Genomic DNA, 16,911 nt, shown 5'->3' with positions numbered 1-16,911 from the left:
TAACGGTCACACACAGTCACAGGAGGGAAAAAAGTGGAAGTTACCATCAGGGTCTTGATCACTAAGGCAAAAACAAGACATATGATTTTTAGCAGTCTTGCCATCAGCGCTGTGCTCTTCAGTCTTAACCACATATGCTGCTGTTTAAATACAGCAAACAGTTGTTTGGGTTGATACCAGTCATCTTGATGAATGACAATGTGATTGGTCATTTACCACAGTTTATTTACCATATATTATGATGTAACATCTTGTAAAAAGCACACACATGTAGCTATATGAGTGTACAATCAGATAATTCGTCAAAGAACACATTTCCAAAACAAAAACCATTAACTAGAGTGATTTAAATGGATGGTGAAAAGTAAATATCCGCACATCCCAGTGCACCGAGATCTGGTGTTTATTTTTCATCTGTTTATTTCTCAGCTCGATTAAATTAATTATACATCCTAAATCATTTAGGAAATCAAAGGTCACCATGTAAATTATACTTACTGCCGGCAAGATGTGTAGGCTGTACATTTTATATGACAATCACTGTCTGTTGTTTTCTGACTTGTTTCTCTCATCCTGGGTAATTTCATTTGGGTGGCTCATCTCTCGAGATGAGAGCGCCATGGGGACGTGAGTTAGCGAGAGACCTCTGACTGACAGGGTGATCAGAAAAAAGCAGCAGAAAACCTTTGAGCTTGGCTGAGCTTTCTCTTGTTCTGCTACTCAATTGCTCATCATGCTGTTCCCCTGCTCTGTTAATAGCATTTCGCATTTGATTACCTTACCTGACGGCGGAGGGGTGCCCGGATAAGGATCAGTCGAGGAAATATGTTTTAATAAGATTAACAAATCATTAAATTATTAGCCTAAATACACCTTTAGAGGCAGAGCAGAACGTGGAAAGCAATGCTGCTGCTCAGCCTCCTTTGCCTATTGAGGACATCGTGGGTCAGGTAGGTCAGAAGCTCACTAATCAATACTGCTGCACCCTTTTATTTTCACTGAGAACTATTTTCATTTTCATTACTCAGGGTCCAAGAAGCTCTGCAGTAGATTAATTGTCTCCTTTGCTTCTTTACCAGTCCCAGTTCCCTCCCACGCAGCCTTGTGTTTCATCGGTCCCATTATTCTGTGCAACAGACATACAGTAGTTTGAACACAGAGCCTCACAGTGGGCACAGCTCACTGGTGGAGGGAGTGGGTCTGGGGGCAAGGCAGCGCAGGCTCGGAGGGGAGGGGAGCCATGAGGCCGGGGTGATACTTGGCTTGCCTGGGACCTCCCAGTGCCTGAGTTGGGGGCTCCATGCCCATGTTGAGGTGCAGCGACAGGTGGGCATGGCAGTAATCCAGAACCGACTGCTCACACCTGTACAACGTCAGAGCGCTCAGCTGCCGCCGTATCTAGACAGAAAACAGGATAGGCAAGGCAGAGAAAAAGAGAACCATGCGTAAGTTTTCTAAATCAGCCAAAAAAAGGCTTCATTTCAACATTCACAACACACAGCTCTCGGAATATTTGGAATTGGCTTAATTTACATCATGAAGTCGTGGCACATCGCTGTCATTAATGCAGCCTTGGCTGCTGATACAGTGCGCGCTCCAAGACCTGAAATCTGTGGTGCTCAAACACCCACTTTCAGCTGGAGTGATTTATATGCAAGATGAAAGCCTTAAGCAAGAGTGCACACATATTTTTTGCCCTCTTTTAAATGGAGTCAAGACTCCATTTAGAAGAGAGTGCTTATTACATTACAAGCACTTTGCTGATTCAAAGACCCCTCTTAGTTTTCCATGTTAGTGTGGTCTGAATTTTGTCAATTAAATGGAAAAATGCTGCATCATGGCCTGATATTAATATCATAATGCCTATTATTGCTTGCACACAAAATATGAATGCACTCATATATCTTGAAATGCACAAAGCAACATAATACAGTGTATAGAAAGATCTATATTACAATATGTCAGACAATGCATCACTTACATGCACTATGTTCACCTCCACATAGAGATATACACTGCCATTCAGACGTTTGGAATCACCTGTTATTAGTGGTATATTATATTATGGTGCTAACCCCAGACCAACCTACTATTTCCATTGTGACATAGCTTTGCTAAAGCAACACGTTGCCTGTTGATTCCAGCTAGTTATAGGCATTATTGTGCACTTGACACTGCCTGTTCCTATTTAAATCTGCACACATTTTGATGCTAATCTTCCAGTTTCTTTATCCAGCGACTGCTGGTTTCTTGTATTCTGATTGAACTGTTGCTTAGAGGGATCTTTGTCTCTTTCTGCCCTTTCAGTTGCCAGTCTGGTTGAACCATTGTACAGCGTACTGTTTGCCATGAACAGAACATGACTTTTTTGCAAACCCTTTATATAAAATAACATCTACAGTTGAAACCAGATATTTACATACACTTCAGAAAAAAACACAAAAACTTTTATTTCTTTACTGTCATACATTAAATCAGAGACAACTTTTTCTGTTTTAGATCAATACATTTTAACATATTTTTTGCATTTGTTAAATGTCAGAATCGAGCGAGGGAGAATTTCTATGTATTTTATTTATCACTTTCATCAAAGTCAGAAGTATACATACACTAAGTTTATTGTGTCTTTAAACAAAAAGAAAACTCCAGATGATTCCATTCTGAGCTTAAGAAGCTTCTGATTCCATTTGAGTTAATTGGTGGCACACCTGTGGATGCATATAAAGGCACACCTCAAACACAGAGCCTCTTTCTTTGACATCATGGGAAAATCAAGAGAAATCAACCAAGACATCAGGAAAAGAATTGTGGACCTCCACAAGTGTGGCTCATCCTTAGGTGCAATTTCCAGATGCCTGAAGGTCCCACCTTCATCTGTTCAGACAATAATAAGTATAAAAAACATGGGAATGTACAACCATCATACCGCTCAGGAAGGCGACGGATTCTGAGTCCCAGAGAGGAAAGTTTTTTGGTGCGAAATGTGCGAATCAATCCCAGGACAACAGCAAAAGACCTTGTGAAGATGCTAGCTGAAACTGGTAAGACAGTGTCATTATCCACAGTAAAACGAGTCCTGTACCACCATGAGCTAAAAGGTTACTCTGGGAGAAGAAAGCCATTACTTCAAAACCACCATAAAAAAGCCAGACTACAGTTTGCAACTGCACATGGGGACAAAAATCTTAATTTCTGGAGACATGTCCTGTGGTCTGACGAAACAAAAATTGAACTGTTCGGCCATAATGATAAACAGTATATTTGGAGGAAAAAGGGCGAAGCTTTGAAGCTTCAGAACACCATGCCAACTGTGAAGTATGGGGGTGGTAGTATAATGTTGTGGGGCTGCTTTGCTGCAGAAGGGACTGGTGCACTTCACAAAATAGATGGCATCATGAGAAAAGAAAATTTTGTGGATATATTGAAGCAACATCTGAAGACATCAGCCAGGAAGTTAAAGCTTGGGCGCAAATGGGTCTTCCAAATGGACAAAGACCCCAAGCATACCTCCAAATTAGTTACAAAGTGGCTTAAGGACAACAAAGTCAAGGTATTGCAGTGGCCATCACAAAGCCCTGATCTCAATCCCATAGAACATTTGTGGGCGGCACTGAAAAGGCCAGTGCGAGCAAGAAAGCCTACAAACCTGACCCAGTTACACCAGTTCTGTCAAGAGGAGTGGGCCAAAATTCCAGCAAACTATTGTAGAAAGCTTGTGGAAGGATACCCAAAACGTTTGGCCCAAGTGAAACAGTTTTGGGCCAGTTCTACCAAATACTAAGGAAGGACTTTGATGAAAGTGATAAAAAAAATACATAAAAATTCTCCCTCACTCGATTCTGACATTTAACAAATGCAAAAAATATGTTAATATGTATTGATCTAAAACAGAAAAAGTTTAGTCTGATTTAATGTATGACAGCAAAGAAATAAATGTATGTAGTGTATGTAAATATCTGGTTTCAACTATATTTGTAAAGGATTCTACAACCTAAAAGCACCAAAGACCATTCAAAAATATAGAGCAGTCCTCTCATCCAGCCATCTGACTTTACCCAATCAAGCTTTTGTGGCAGGCGATTCCAAACTTCTGAACAGCAGTGTATTCTGCATTTTATTATACATCATACATCTTATAATGAATTATTCCCATTTTCAAACACTGCATATTCAACTTAATGAACATCAACAACACAAGTGCCTGCTTGAAACATCACTATAATATAATTGTAAAATATGTTGGATTAGATTATTGTATTGAATCACAAAAGCTGATTTCATGCAGAAATGACTTTAAGATTTCTGTTTTCTCTTTCAGAGAGCCTTAAATTTAAAATCACAGCTCATTAAATGTTTTCCTTACTGGAAAAAAAAAGATATGGCTCTGTTTGCTCTCTGCTTTAACAGGAAGATTAGTTAAAAACACTCTATTGTCTAATTCAACAGCTGAACTTTGCACACTGCTTCAGAGGCCTTAATAAAATATTCGTCAACAATGCTCCAAATGCAAAATGAGCTCAGTAGGGGGGGTTGAATCTGGGAGTTCTCTGTACAAACTGTCAAGGGGAAAGGCTACATTGTGGACTTGTTTTCTCCAATTATTGCAATTGAAAGAGTCAAACCTGTAAGTGCAGTCAATATAAATTTGGTTTGTTGACTGGTTGAACCGATAGCCCCCCCCCCCCTCTCTCTCTCTCTCGCTGTGTGTACAGCAGTTGGCAGAGCACTTGCAACCTTGGTCTCTTCAACATCCCTTGCCTCCTCTGTTGTGTTTTCCACATTGCCAGTTTATCCCAGCTGAAATCCAAAGGCCCCATAAAATGAACTGAGCTGCAGTTACTGAGACAATAAAAGGCTTTTTTGCGTTCCCTCTACAGACCTGTCAAAACATAAATAAATACACCTTTTAAAAAAGGTATGGCGCTATTATTATATAGGTCTCCTCACTATAAACACAGGATGAATAGTCCAGACGGCATCAAATAGAAAGCTTATGACCTCTTAAACTAAAATGAGGAATCATATAGCCTTTCTTTAGGACTGAAATAGCATTTAGGATTTTTGAAGGATTTGTGTCATTCATAATAGTCAGACGAGATTGTGAAATAATTAACAACTGAAATTCAAAACTTTGAGAGTTGTGCCAGGTTATTTCTGCTGTGCGTCAAACATTATACAGTATATATCTGCTTATACCAACAGTTTGCAGATGCATGTACACCTCAGAGAACCTGACACAACTAGCTGCAAATTTTTTATCATTATGTTTAGTCTGCGGCAAATGCATCAGTGTCAAAGTTGTTGTCTCTGTTTGCAATTTGCTGTTTGAAAGATCGTTTTAGACTACGGCAGAGGATCCAAATTGTGCCAATTCATTTTTCTGCTCGGCCAGGAGGTATAGTGTGATGGAGGTATAGTGTGCAGGGGCGGGTCTAGAGGTGTGTCAATCTGACAAATTTGATTTCCATTGGATCAGAGTACTGTCACTTTGCTGCCTGTTCTGCCAATCGCTGCCTTTCCATTTGGTAAATAGATATATACTTTAAACACACACTGTATGGCAACTGTGTACTTTGTTGAAATGTGGAGGCCAGTTTAGAAGTAGAACATATTGAACTCACTGCAGAGCACTTGTTGCTGTAAGAAATAAATTCTGTATTGCACTTTATTTCTGTTCTGATACCTATTATCTGAAAACTGTGTACAGCAAGATTTTCTGTGTTGAAGTTTGAGTTTATTGTAGTGTATTGCACCTTATTTTTATATGGTTCTGTGAAGAAAAAAAACTTCCCAGCCCTTGTCATATGACATTAATGTTAGGGTTTTTTTTTGCCTTATGAGCCCATAGTAAATGTGTATTGTAGGCCTATTGGGATACACAATTTGTTGAAAATAAAAACAAGCGAAATTAATAATGAATGTGATGTGTTTTATTTAGTAAAATTACATTGTGTTGTTCTATCCTATCCAATATTTAACTATATTTCTAAGCAGATTTTCTAGGCTGTATTCTGATAAAATCCCCTGGGCCCCCACAGACTGATTATTGGTTGCCCCTGTGCTAACCCACTTAAAAAATCCTGGAATCACCCCTGATAGTGTGATGCAACACGTGTGGTAATGCACTGAAAACTCATTCCCAAAATAGCATGTATGCAAATGTTGTCTAATGTTTGTCTAACCTATATTTGTATGCTACCAATCAAAAAGCACATTGACCTGGAGAGATACACTATCCCTCCTAGCAAGTTTGTTAAATAAAACAACCACACTGTATGATGACCTTTTTCGGTTTTTTATTGCCTCCTCCACAAACACTTTAGTCAGGTACTGCCTTTTCCAGCACTTTGCTTGAACTGTCACCTACTGTAGCTTACATAAAGTGCACTCTTACTCTGCAATTCACTAAGTTGCAGTCACGTTTTTTATTATTATGGAGCAGCTTACCATGGAATAGACTATAATTTCTATTTCATGGGGTCTTTACTGTATTTTTTTAGTAAGGCTCTCCTCAGTATTTTTGCATTGACAGCCGAGGGTGGTATATCTGGAACTTTTCTCTCTTAAATGTCGTACTATCGTTCTATTGAAAACTGAAACATTTGAGCCCATATGACTTGCTCCAGATCAGCCCTCTAAAGCCACACTTCATATAAAATGCATTATATGAATGTGTTCTACTGACACTACAGAGTTGAAGTGACACAGAAACATCACTGAGTTTGTGAATCTTCAACACTCATCATTAAGAATGGCTTGAAGTAGTGAGATGTGAAACGCCAAATGATCGAAACCAGAATATCACACAGTAGGAATTGTTCTAATGACATTTGTTGAATGTCCTCTGCTCTGCTATATATTTTGGAGCGCTCTCCTATATTATATTTAACAACACTAAACAGGCGTTCAGAATGAAAACAGCCCTGTGTTAAAACAGATGGAGGTGTGTTGCTTCAGCTACCGGTGAGAATGAAATTTGATCCAGAAAGTTTGGGTACGATCTGTGAATTTGAAGGCTTACCAGATGCCATAATACCCTGACACAGGATGTTTAAAAAGTTATCACAGTGGCAGTTATTTTTTTTCTTCCATTGCAACTGAGGTAAACATCTTCATGTGACTATGTACAAAGAATATATGTATTTGACAGACTGTCCTCGCCTAAAAAAACAACCGTATAGGTTGATTGTGCAAGCAGCTCATAAATACCCATATATATGTTTGCTGTTATGCGGCGACCTCTGGTGGCCATAATAATTATCGTGGCAGCAAACAAAGAAGTGAGGTGACAAAGTATAAGAGCAACAAATTCCACAAGGAGACAAATTGGGGTGGTTTATGGGTCAAACAAACACAGGACTGACTCAGGAGAGGTGATCGTTTCCCGTGTAAAACCAAAAGTCAATGGTCATTTTTGAAATTACTTGACTGTTACGAACCTTAGTCCGTGACGTCCTTATTTTAGTAGTCTTACGTGCCAAATTTAAGCCAATCCCTGATGATTACCTAACTCTAAGTAACTTTACTAGTTCCATTTCACAACATTAACTACGTGTTTAAAATGGCGGCCGTTACGTTAATAGACCGGTCACATGTTTAAAACCATGCCATCGCAGCAGTAAATACAACTGTCATATATGTCGTTTTGGGAGTCATTAGAAATCGACCTATTCTGTCGTTTAGGTATAAGGATGTGTAAATATTTGATTGGCCACCACAGCGTTTTTCCGGATGCCATGCCATCTAGCTTTGAGTTAAATGCTAATGCTAGCGTGCTAACATGCTCACAATGACAATGCTAACATGCTAATGTTTAGCAGGTATAATATTTACTGTGTTCATCAGCTTAGTTTAGCGTGTTTGCATGCTAACATTAATTAGCAATAAACACAAAGCAGAGCTGACGCTGATGGGAATGTCATCAGCTCTGTAGGTATTTGGTCGTAAACATATTGGACAATTAAAGGTTTTGACCTGATGTTGGCAGTAAAGGAAAAGTCAGGGGATCACCAAAGTGATAACAATTTGTCTTGAGGGGAACATGAATGTGTATATTAAATTCCATGGCAATCCATCCAATGGTACGGTAAGATATTTCACTCAAAACCACAAATGTGAAATTTATGGTGGTGTTGGAGTCAGAGGATCACCAAAGTCAGAAGAATTCACTCATTAATATCTGAACCAAATTTTCTTGCAATCAATCCAATAGTGGTTGAGATATTTCAGTTTGGACCAAAGTGATGAACCGACCAACCCACTGACATTTCCATCTAAAGAGCCAGGCTATTTGGCTACTAAAGCTAAAAAAAAAATGATGAGGACTGACGCAGCACAGACAGGCTGACTAAAGTGCCTGTTTGTATATTTGTGGTAGTAAGTTGTTCTAGAAAAACTGCTGTCTAGTAACCAAAAGGTCACCTTTTTGATTTCAACCACATCCTCATGTCTTCCAATTAGCCGACCAATTATCACACCCTCTCCAGCGTTTTTGTAAAAGATTTCAAACAGCTTTTCAACTCAGTGTCAGTCTCCCTGGACAAGGAGGCCCACTAATTTCTTAAATACAAAATGTCAAAACAAAGTCAATTAACTCAATGCCAGCTCTCTTCATAAGTGTGATGAAGTCTCGATGAAGTTGAGAGTCATTAAATTGGAATCAGTGTTTTATAGCTTGGCAGTACTGCATGTCTCCTAGGTCAACAAAACACTGTCTTGCATTTTAAACCTGTTCCACTCACACTGAGCAGATGCGGCCTTTTCCCATTTCTCCATGGGTGAGATAAAGTTTAAATATCTGCAATTCTGAGGCAGTAAACTAAAACAGGCTCAGTTTCACGTCCTAGCACAGAAGAAAAGAATAAAAGCCTTTTTGGCCAACTGAGCTGAGTGGGCATTCAGGTTTAATCAGGAATATTGAGGAAACGTTGGCTGTTCTGGTTGGAGCTCTTAGAGAGGTGAGTCATTGGCTAGCATAGCTTGGATAGCCGCCAACAGAGCGGCTTAGGGTTGAGCGCTGCATACAGTCGGATTTTGCCTGAGGCATGATCTCCATCTTTCCTCAACTTTAATGTCTCAGGAAGTCCTTTTCAATCTAGACACAAGCGGATAAATATAAAATGAATTCAGATCTCTTGATTACAATAGCTATCTAAGAAAAGCCTTGTTTCCTCTTGACAAGTGTAAGTCATTATTCAGTGAGTCAGTGGCTACTGGCCAAGGTAATAAAGCGGGCATCTGGCATCAGCCCGATCTTGTCCTCACTTTATGTTAACAGTTTAAACTACATCTCAACCAGTTTACCCTGAAGTGAATTTAAGTGTCCTGTACAAAAGCTGCAACGTGCAAATGTGGAAACTACACTTCTGTTCCAGCTGATGTATTGTATGTGTATACTGTGTAATACATTTATATTTGAGGCTAACACATCCTATTTCAATTTGATGATACACTTCTTCCTCTCAGCTAGAATGACTCATTGTTTATCACTGGAAACCTCTAGAGTTTGAAGTGTTAAGAAAATATCTTCTCAATTGATCTGGGAATTGTTTTAGGCTTCAAGTAGTACCAGCTATTAACATAAACAGTCGGGCTCTTTTTTATTTATAGTTTATTCCAGTTTAGTTCTTTGGGTGTTGATAACACAAAAAGTTATTTAAAAAGGAAAAGAGGATGAATGTAATTGTTAGCCAAAACAAAAATGATAAAATATAAATGACAAAAACATTAAACATAGGGGAAAATTTGGAAGGTTGGAAAAAATAAAAGACAGTCGGCCTGATGCAGAAACAGAAATCACAGGAGACGTGAGAGTTGGTTTTCAGACAATTTTGAGCCTCAGCAAAACATAAGCACTGAAACCCTCACCCCAGGCAATATGACAAATTATTCACTACCATTTCTGCCCAAGACTGCAGTGGGTAGTTAAAACATTTCTGTGTAGCACACACATCATCTAGCTATTCTGATAGATCTTACTACACAGAGATCAATGCAAAAATATTAAGAATGGTTGACATTTAGGAATATATGCTTATTTTCTTTTTTCAGTTAGACAATGAGATAAATACCACTCTCATGTCTGTACAGTAAATACGAAGCTAAATGTGAAGTTATGCTTTCCATCTGCTGCTGGCTAGCTAGCTTCATATTTAGCTTAGCACGGAGACTATAAACACAGATACCTTAAAGATTACAGATTACTAGCCTATGACACACCCTCGAAATGGTTGCAGTTGGTTTGCATTTAGGCACCAAAACGACTTGGTTAGGTTTAGACGTCAAAACTACATGGTTAGGAAAAGATCATGGTTTGGGTTTAAATAAGTACATATATGCAGGAAGTAGTTTATTTCCACAACGTTCCACTTCCGGGATTGCTCCAGTGCTGCCAGAAATTGTGCCAGTCACTCTTTTCGGCCGGATATCCGTTACCTTCCGTTTAGTTTGTGTTGGAATTTTAAAGGAGTGATTGAATGATTATATAGGGTATTTTACACTGTTCCTTAAGGTCTCCTAATAGGGTATGTAACATTGGTTGGGCTGAAAATTGCCCGAATGCTATTTTATTAGGCCCTTAACTACCCTTTGAATATGGCTCTATTTGGAACAAGAGCTTTTCTTCCAAATATGGTATGCTCATGAATATTTAGATGAGCTGCGCGCTGATTGGTTTGAGCGAACCACATAGAAACACATTGGAGACGAGACAGCAGGTCTCATATTTCAGACACTGCAAAGTTATACGTTGTTTGTCGGGCTATTTCGTTATTAAATTCACTTCTGAGACTTTTTTAAGCGAGAAATCAACTATATAAAGCTCAAATATGGGCCGTTTTACGAAAATTGATGGCTAATTGCAAATTTGGTAAGACGTGTCGGACTTGGAGCTAGGAGCTAACAATGGTGTCCGATTTCAATTTAATGATTTTTTGTGAACATTAGGGATTTCGTTAGCTGCTACTGTCCCTTCAATCCTATGTGTACAGATCGCGGCTAGTTAGCTTCACTTTCGGCATAATTAGAGTATATTTACAGTTTGAATTTCGTCACGCCACTTACATAACATCTACCCCAAGGTCTTATAAAGCTAACAATGGTGTCCGATTTCAATTTAATGCATTTTTGTGAATTTCAGAGGAAGAGGAGGCTAGCTAGCTCTCATTGATAGAGCTCCATCCAGCCGCAGGCTCTATCAATGAGACTCACGGACAAGAGGCGTTTATTTCCCCGATCGTTTGTTTAAATAACTCAACACATTATAATTACACACATTATAAGATTAACTGGAACCTGCGGTAAGAGATTGCTGGCATAACAAGCTTGCTGACCACGCTCTCACTCACACACACCGGCCATTTAGCAGGAAGAGGGGCGCTGCAGGCCCTGGAGCTCTGTCAGGGCAGCGGTGTTTGGTAGTCCATTAACCCAAAAAACGGTGACTTTGCGCAGGTATGGAGTGCCGTGGGCTGCCAGCCGTGACGGAGCTCCATCTACCTCACAGCAGGCCGGGGTCTGTGAAGGAAGGCAGGCCGGGCGTCGAGGCAGCAACACAGGCAGCACCGGCCGCTGAACTCCGTCACACAATTTTCGGACAAAATTTGCAATTAGCCATCAATTTTCGTAAAATGGCACATATTTGACCTCTACATAGTTGATTTCTCGCATAAAAAAGTCTCAGAAGTGAATTAAGTGGTAAAATAGCAGAACAATGTATACAATTTCTGAGATCTGTGCGACCTATTCAGAAGACTACCTGATCTTAGGTCAGTGATGTAGCCTATGTAAATGTTTGGGCGTGACAAAGATAGAGACTAGAGCCAAATGAGGAGGAGCCACTGAGTTGACGTCAACTTGGCGGCTCGTTGAGATTTGCCCGTTTTTAGAGGCAGTTCAAATTGTAGGATTTGCAGAGGAAAGAGGTGTCAATGGGATTTTGAGGTTCTATGTATGTCCTAGTTACCCACTAAACTGTCATTATTCAACTATGACAAGGTAAAATCGGTTTTGCATTCAATCACCCCTTTAAACTCTGGTCGATTTATGAGGACTGTGGTTAACTGCTCCTCAGATCTCTGCAGGGTAAATCCAGAGTTTTCTGTTGTACAACTAAAACAACTTTTGAACGTACACGTTCCACCAAAAGAAGTTCCTTCCCGAGGCTAATTTGCAGTGGCAACGGGGCTCCGATCCCTGAATGCTGTGTAGGCTAGCCGGAGGAGAGTCTGGCAAAGCGAAACTATGCAGGAAGTTATCTCAGAAACTGTAAAAATAATGGACGAAGCTTCCAGATGTGAAAAAGGGAAGCCAGTGCGGAAGTGCATTAAACCTGCATTCTATCTAATTTCCAGGAGGGGGCGACTCCACTGGTTGCAAAAATAAGTCTGTTTTTTAATAGAAGTTAACCTTTCTCCATGTTTCCAGTCGTTATGCTAAGCTAAGCTAGTTGGCTGCTTCATATTTATTGTACAGACATGACAGTGGTATCAATCTTCTCATCTAAATAATATTTCCCAAAATGTCAAACTAAAAATAAAAGAGGTGGCCTGACTCTATGCAAAATATCAGAAACTTCCAATGTTATCCAACATCTTGCTGGTAAATGAAATGTTTTCCAACAAAAGGCAGTGTAGTTCTTTACTAAAGCCCTCTGACCCACTCTAAAGCACTTTACTGCACATGTAGAAGAGGACAATGATAGAAACTCTTTTCACACAGCAATTAATTCTAATTCCCAAGCTATTAGCTTTGGATTGCTATTAAAAGCATTCACATAGGTGGTCCCCCTTTGCACTGCTCTGAATGTAGGTCAAGCTGCAGCTAAATGATTCCCAATTAGGTGATAGGCAGCTGCACCATGCCAGCGTGCCTCAGACTGGCACGGGAGCCATGAGCTCTCATTGGCATATTAACAGGCCGAGCTGTGCTGCTGCTCTCTGTCAGCTGGATAATTCACTCAGTGGTCAACGTTGCGTCGAGAGAGCACAGACAAGCCTCTATTATCATTGCTGTCTATTAGGCGACACACACATGGATGCTGAATGGCATGCTAATGGCCACAAGACCCACGTTCCTGATTGTTGCTTAGCATAGATACATTAAAAAATGATTTCAGGGTGAGTGACACAGACATGAAGCTGATAGCAAATAAACTTAATCAAGCAGGGCATATTGTACTGTAGGGGAAATACACAATGTGTGTATTGCACATGTTCATTATTATGAATGTTAGAAATATTCACAAAAAAGCCAGGATGAGTTGCACAAAAAACCCATAATAATGAATAAACCTTACAGACAGCAGACCATTAGCATCCTCCTTATAAGCACGGTGTAAACTACAGGGGGCGGCTTGGCTCCTCTTAATAAGACATGAGGAGCTATCTGTAAAATATTTACAGTATGCTGTTTTGCCATGCATTTCTATTTTCTGTATCTTTATCATGGATAATGCGTAAAATGAGGCTAGTATCGAAGTATGATTCATGTACTAGGGAGATTTATCACTCTTTTTTTAAAGTGAATTCACTTTAAAAAAAAGAAAAAAGATACCGGCATGCATGCAATTCTTTCCATCACAATCGAAGCGTGGCAACAAAATAGGAAAATGCAGAGTATACTGTGTCCTACCTAAATTGGCTGTATGGTATCATACTGCGATGTTTAGTTTTGATACCCGTGTGGAGGTTTGATGTGGCCATTCATTTTCTGATTCAAACTGATCTTCATTTGAATGATCCAATATCAATTCATAAAATCCTAAGATCCATCTTTTAAGAGGCTCCGTTTTAAAGCTAGAGTTATTGGGATCATATGAAACTAGATGATCTAGGGCAGGGATCTTCAACAAGGGGTCCGGGACCCCCTAGGGGGTCCTCAGAGTCAATGCAGGGGGGCCTCCAAATCATTGTTAATTTTTGAAAGTTTTTTCAAAAATGTAAAAAGTCTTAACATAAATCCCCACTGCTTACTGGCCTATAGTCAAGGTAGTCACTAAGGCCACCCACAGATGTATTCCACATGTATGTTTAACATCTGTAGGAGGTCCCAGTCCATCTCTCTTTTTAGATAAGGGGTCCTTGGCTTAAAAAAACTTTGAAGACCCCTGATCTAGGAAATTCATGTCATGCTAAATATCGTTCCAAAGTTAGGCTAAAATTTGGCTGGCATTGGCTGTTTTCGCAGATGTATGGCTTTAGGTATAGCGTCTAAAGAAAGCAGTTTTTCTGTCTCTATGTAGCTGCTTTGGGATCAAGTCTTAACATCAACATTCAAGAGAGTTCCTTGTACAATTTACAGCATTAGTTCTCTGAGAATGTCTTTCATTTCCGAGCAAAATTGGTATAGTAACGTATCAAATCAAATCGGAAATCAAATGGAATCATAACCTCGTGAATCGGAATTGAATCGGTTTTAGGAGATCAGTGGCGATACCCAGCCCTATATATCAGATGTGCTGACATAAAGCAAACAGGCCTGCATGCTTGCAGCTATGAATGTTTCTTTGCAACAAGAGTCACAGTCAGTCCTCTCTTTGAGCTTCCTCGAGCCAAAGCCATAGTACTGTATATTTCGCACACTGTCTATACAATTCCAGCAATCAGGAGAGAAAAAAACTGACACCCGTCAGAATGGAAACTGAAAGTAGTACATTGTAATACAGCGTGTGTTAGAACTCCCAAAAGATCACCTTTTACTGACTTTAATATTCACCATGAAATTACATTTCTATTTGAAAAGCACTTTGCATTTGTCAACATAACCATAATCCTTCAGATGTGGGGATTTATCTTCTCCTAATGCTGCTCATCCCATTTTCTGCTCATCAATGTTGGCAAGGCATGCTGAGATTTACTGTTATTTACTGGATGGACAATTTATGAGTCACTACAGACTCTTTCCTGATGTATGTAGATATAAGTAACCTGGATATAGATACCAAGAAATAAAGATGCATAGATGAATCCCTACAGCGAGAAGCGATGTGTGATACAGTGTCTATCACGCGGTGGCTGTTTTCCTTTCTCTTTACACTCCCACACACATTTCTGAGTGCACACACACACACACACACACACACACTGCACAAACACATAAACATACAGTATGTCCTGATGCTGCATATCAAAACAGCCATTAAATGCCTCAACCCTGAAAAATAATATGTCGCTTCTAAGGTCACAGTTATTTACTTGGAACGGCGATGGTATCTAGTGTACTGTATTATTCTTTCAAATCTGTTTCAAGCTTCATAGTTCATTTTTTGAACAAACACACACATATAAGGTAGAGCTAAAGGCTGCATGCATTGGACTGAGGATTAAATATTGCAGTCCTTAATTCAATTCCAATAATATTTACAACAAGAAATACATCTACAACATAGGCTTTTCATTTAGACAGAGACCTTAAGTAACCCAATTTGATAGATTTTTTTTATGTATAATGCTACATATTGGTATTATTTCATTTGGGGTCTGGTTGCATGGGTAGACCAACTGTACTTTACTGGGGAAAATATAATAATGTGTTTTTGGGGCCTTGGATTGTCCAAGAAATATCTTTGACCAGTCCTAAATATGAAAGAACAGTTAAAGTATACTTAAAGCTGCCCTGATCAACATTTGTATATTTACAATGGCTCACATGACTACTTGTATGTGAAAGGGCTCCCTCTTACCCAACTCTGCAGTTCTCTTCAGCTCTGCAGAGCTTTTCGGCATCTTTCAGTTCATCATTTTAGTTTTCTGACACACAACTTTTTATGTTTGGTTTACTTTCACCGCTACCTTCCCATCACCAAACGCCATGAAGACAAAGTTAGCACCTACCGGCCTAACATAGTGGGTGGTTTAGCAGCTAAAGAGCCAGATATTTCCCTCAGGAGTGTGGAGACCAAAAGTTCAAAGGAGAGTCAATATTGGACTTACATTCATCAGGTGGACAGAAACACGACTCCAAATGAATGATAATATTGTGCCCAACAGCTTATCAGAGTTCATACTTTTATTTTGGGTGTCTATTAGAACATGCTTTAATGTTCAAAAAACACTTCAAACTCTGTCTGAAACACTACGTTTTAGCACCCGTCTCTTTAAACCCCCCATCTCAAGAAACCAAGTCTGCTGTGATTGGCTTGAGAGAAAAATGTAACACATCTTTGCAAAGGTATAGTCATGGATGTATTATAAGACCTGAATGCAACATTAATAGTGGAGCCCCATTGCGCATTCGCCAAAAATGTTTCCGGGTTTACTTCTGTGATATGTGACCACTGACTATGCGCAGTATTCTCCCATAATGCCTCAGGCTCTTTTACAATGCTGGCCAATGAGGAAATCCTTTCTGGGTTGCAGGGGGATTTTTAGTTGCAATACCGTGAGTGGCCACTGGACAAAATCAGCGGAGGGGCTGAGCACTGGGGGCCTGGGTGTAGTTCTAAAGCTGTGGGTGGAGATACTCAGATGGGGGCCAGTATATTCTGAGCTTGCATGTGACATAGGAACGGGAGCCAAATCTGAATGGCTTGTTAAATCCCATGTTGTCAGCTCTAGGCAGCCCACAAAAAATTTACTGGGATGTCTTATTTCAGTTTGTGGGTTGGTAGGCACTCCAGATACCCAAATGTATGTGCACAAGCATGACATGATATGTCCCCTTCAAAAGGTAATGTAAAAAATAATCAGCTTAATATAAATAGTTATTCAGTTATGGTCCTAACCCCCTTATGTTTTTTTAGGATGAATGAAAGATGAATGGTGCCTAGTCCAGCATGCCCTGGAAGAAAAGCAGGGACAAGAAACCAGTCCCTCATAATAGAAATACAGCACAGTTATTCAAAAAGCTATTCAACATATTACATGAAAGGTATTTTTTTGACTTATTTTTGACTTTCTTACCAAAAGAAAAGAG

The 16,911-nt window shown here is 39.6% G+C and overlaps 1 protein-coding gene across 1 annotated transcript in view; it reads right to left on the bottom strand.

Annotated features, from left to right (window-relative positions):
• Positions 1 to 433: 433 nt before the first annotated feature.
• Positions 434 to 16,911, bottom strand: part of LOC144517524 (leucine-rich repeat transmembrane neuronal protein 4) — a 60,098-nt gene continuing 43,620 nt past the window's right edge. The window contains exon 3 of the mRNA XM_078249610.1: positions 434 to 1,398. Within this exon, the coding sequence (XP_078105736.1) occupies positions 1,180 to 1,398 (219 nt within the window). The 3' untranslated portion in view covers positions 434 to 1,179. The remainder of the gene's footprint in view (positions 1,399 to 16,911) is intronic.

Source organism: Sander vitreus, chromosome 5 (genome assembly GCF_031162955.1).
Source record: "Sander vitreus isolate 19-12246 chromosome 5, sanVit1, whole genome shotgun sequence".
Lineage (NCBI taxonomy): Eukaryota > Metazoa > Chordata > Actinopteri > Perciformes > Percidae > Sander > Sander vitreus.
The sequence above is the reverse complement of the archived record's forward strand: the minus strand, read 5'-3'. Positions and strand labels throughout refer to the sequence as shown.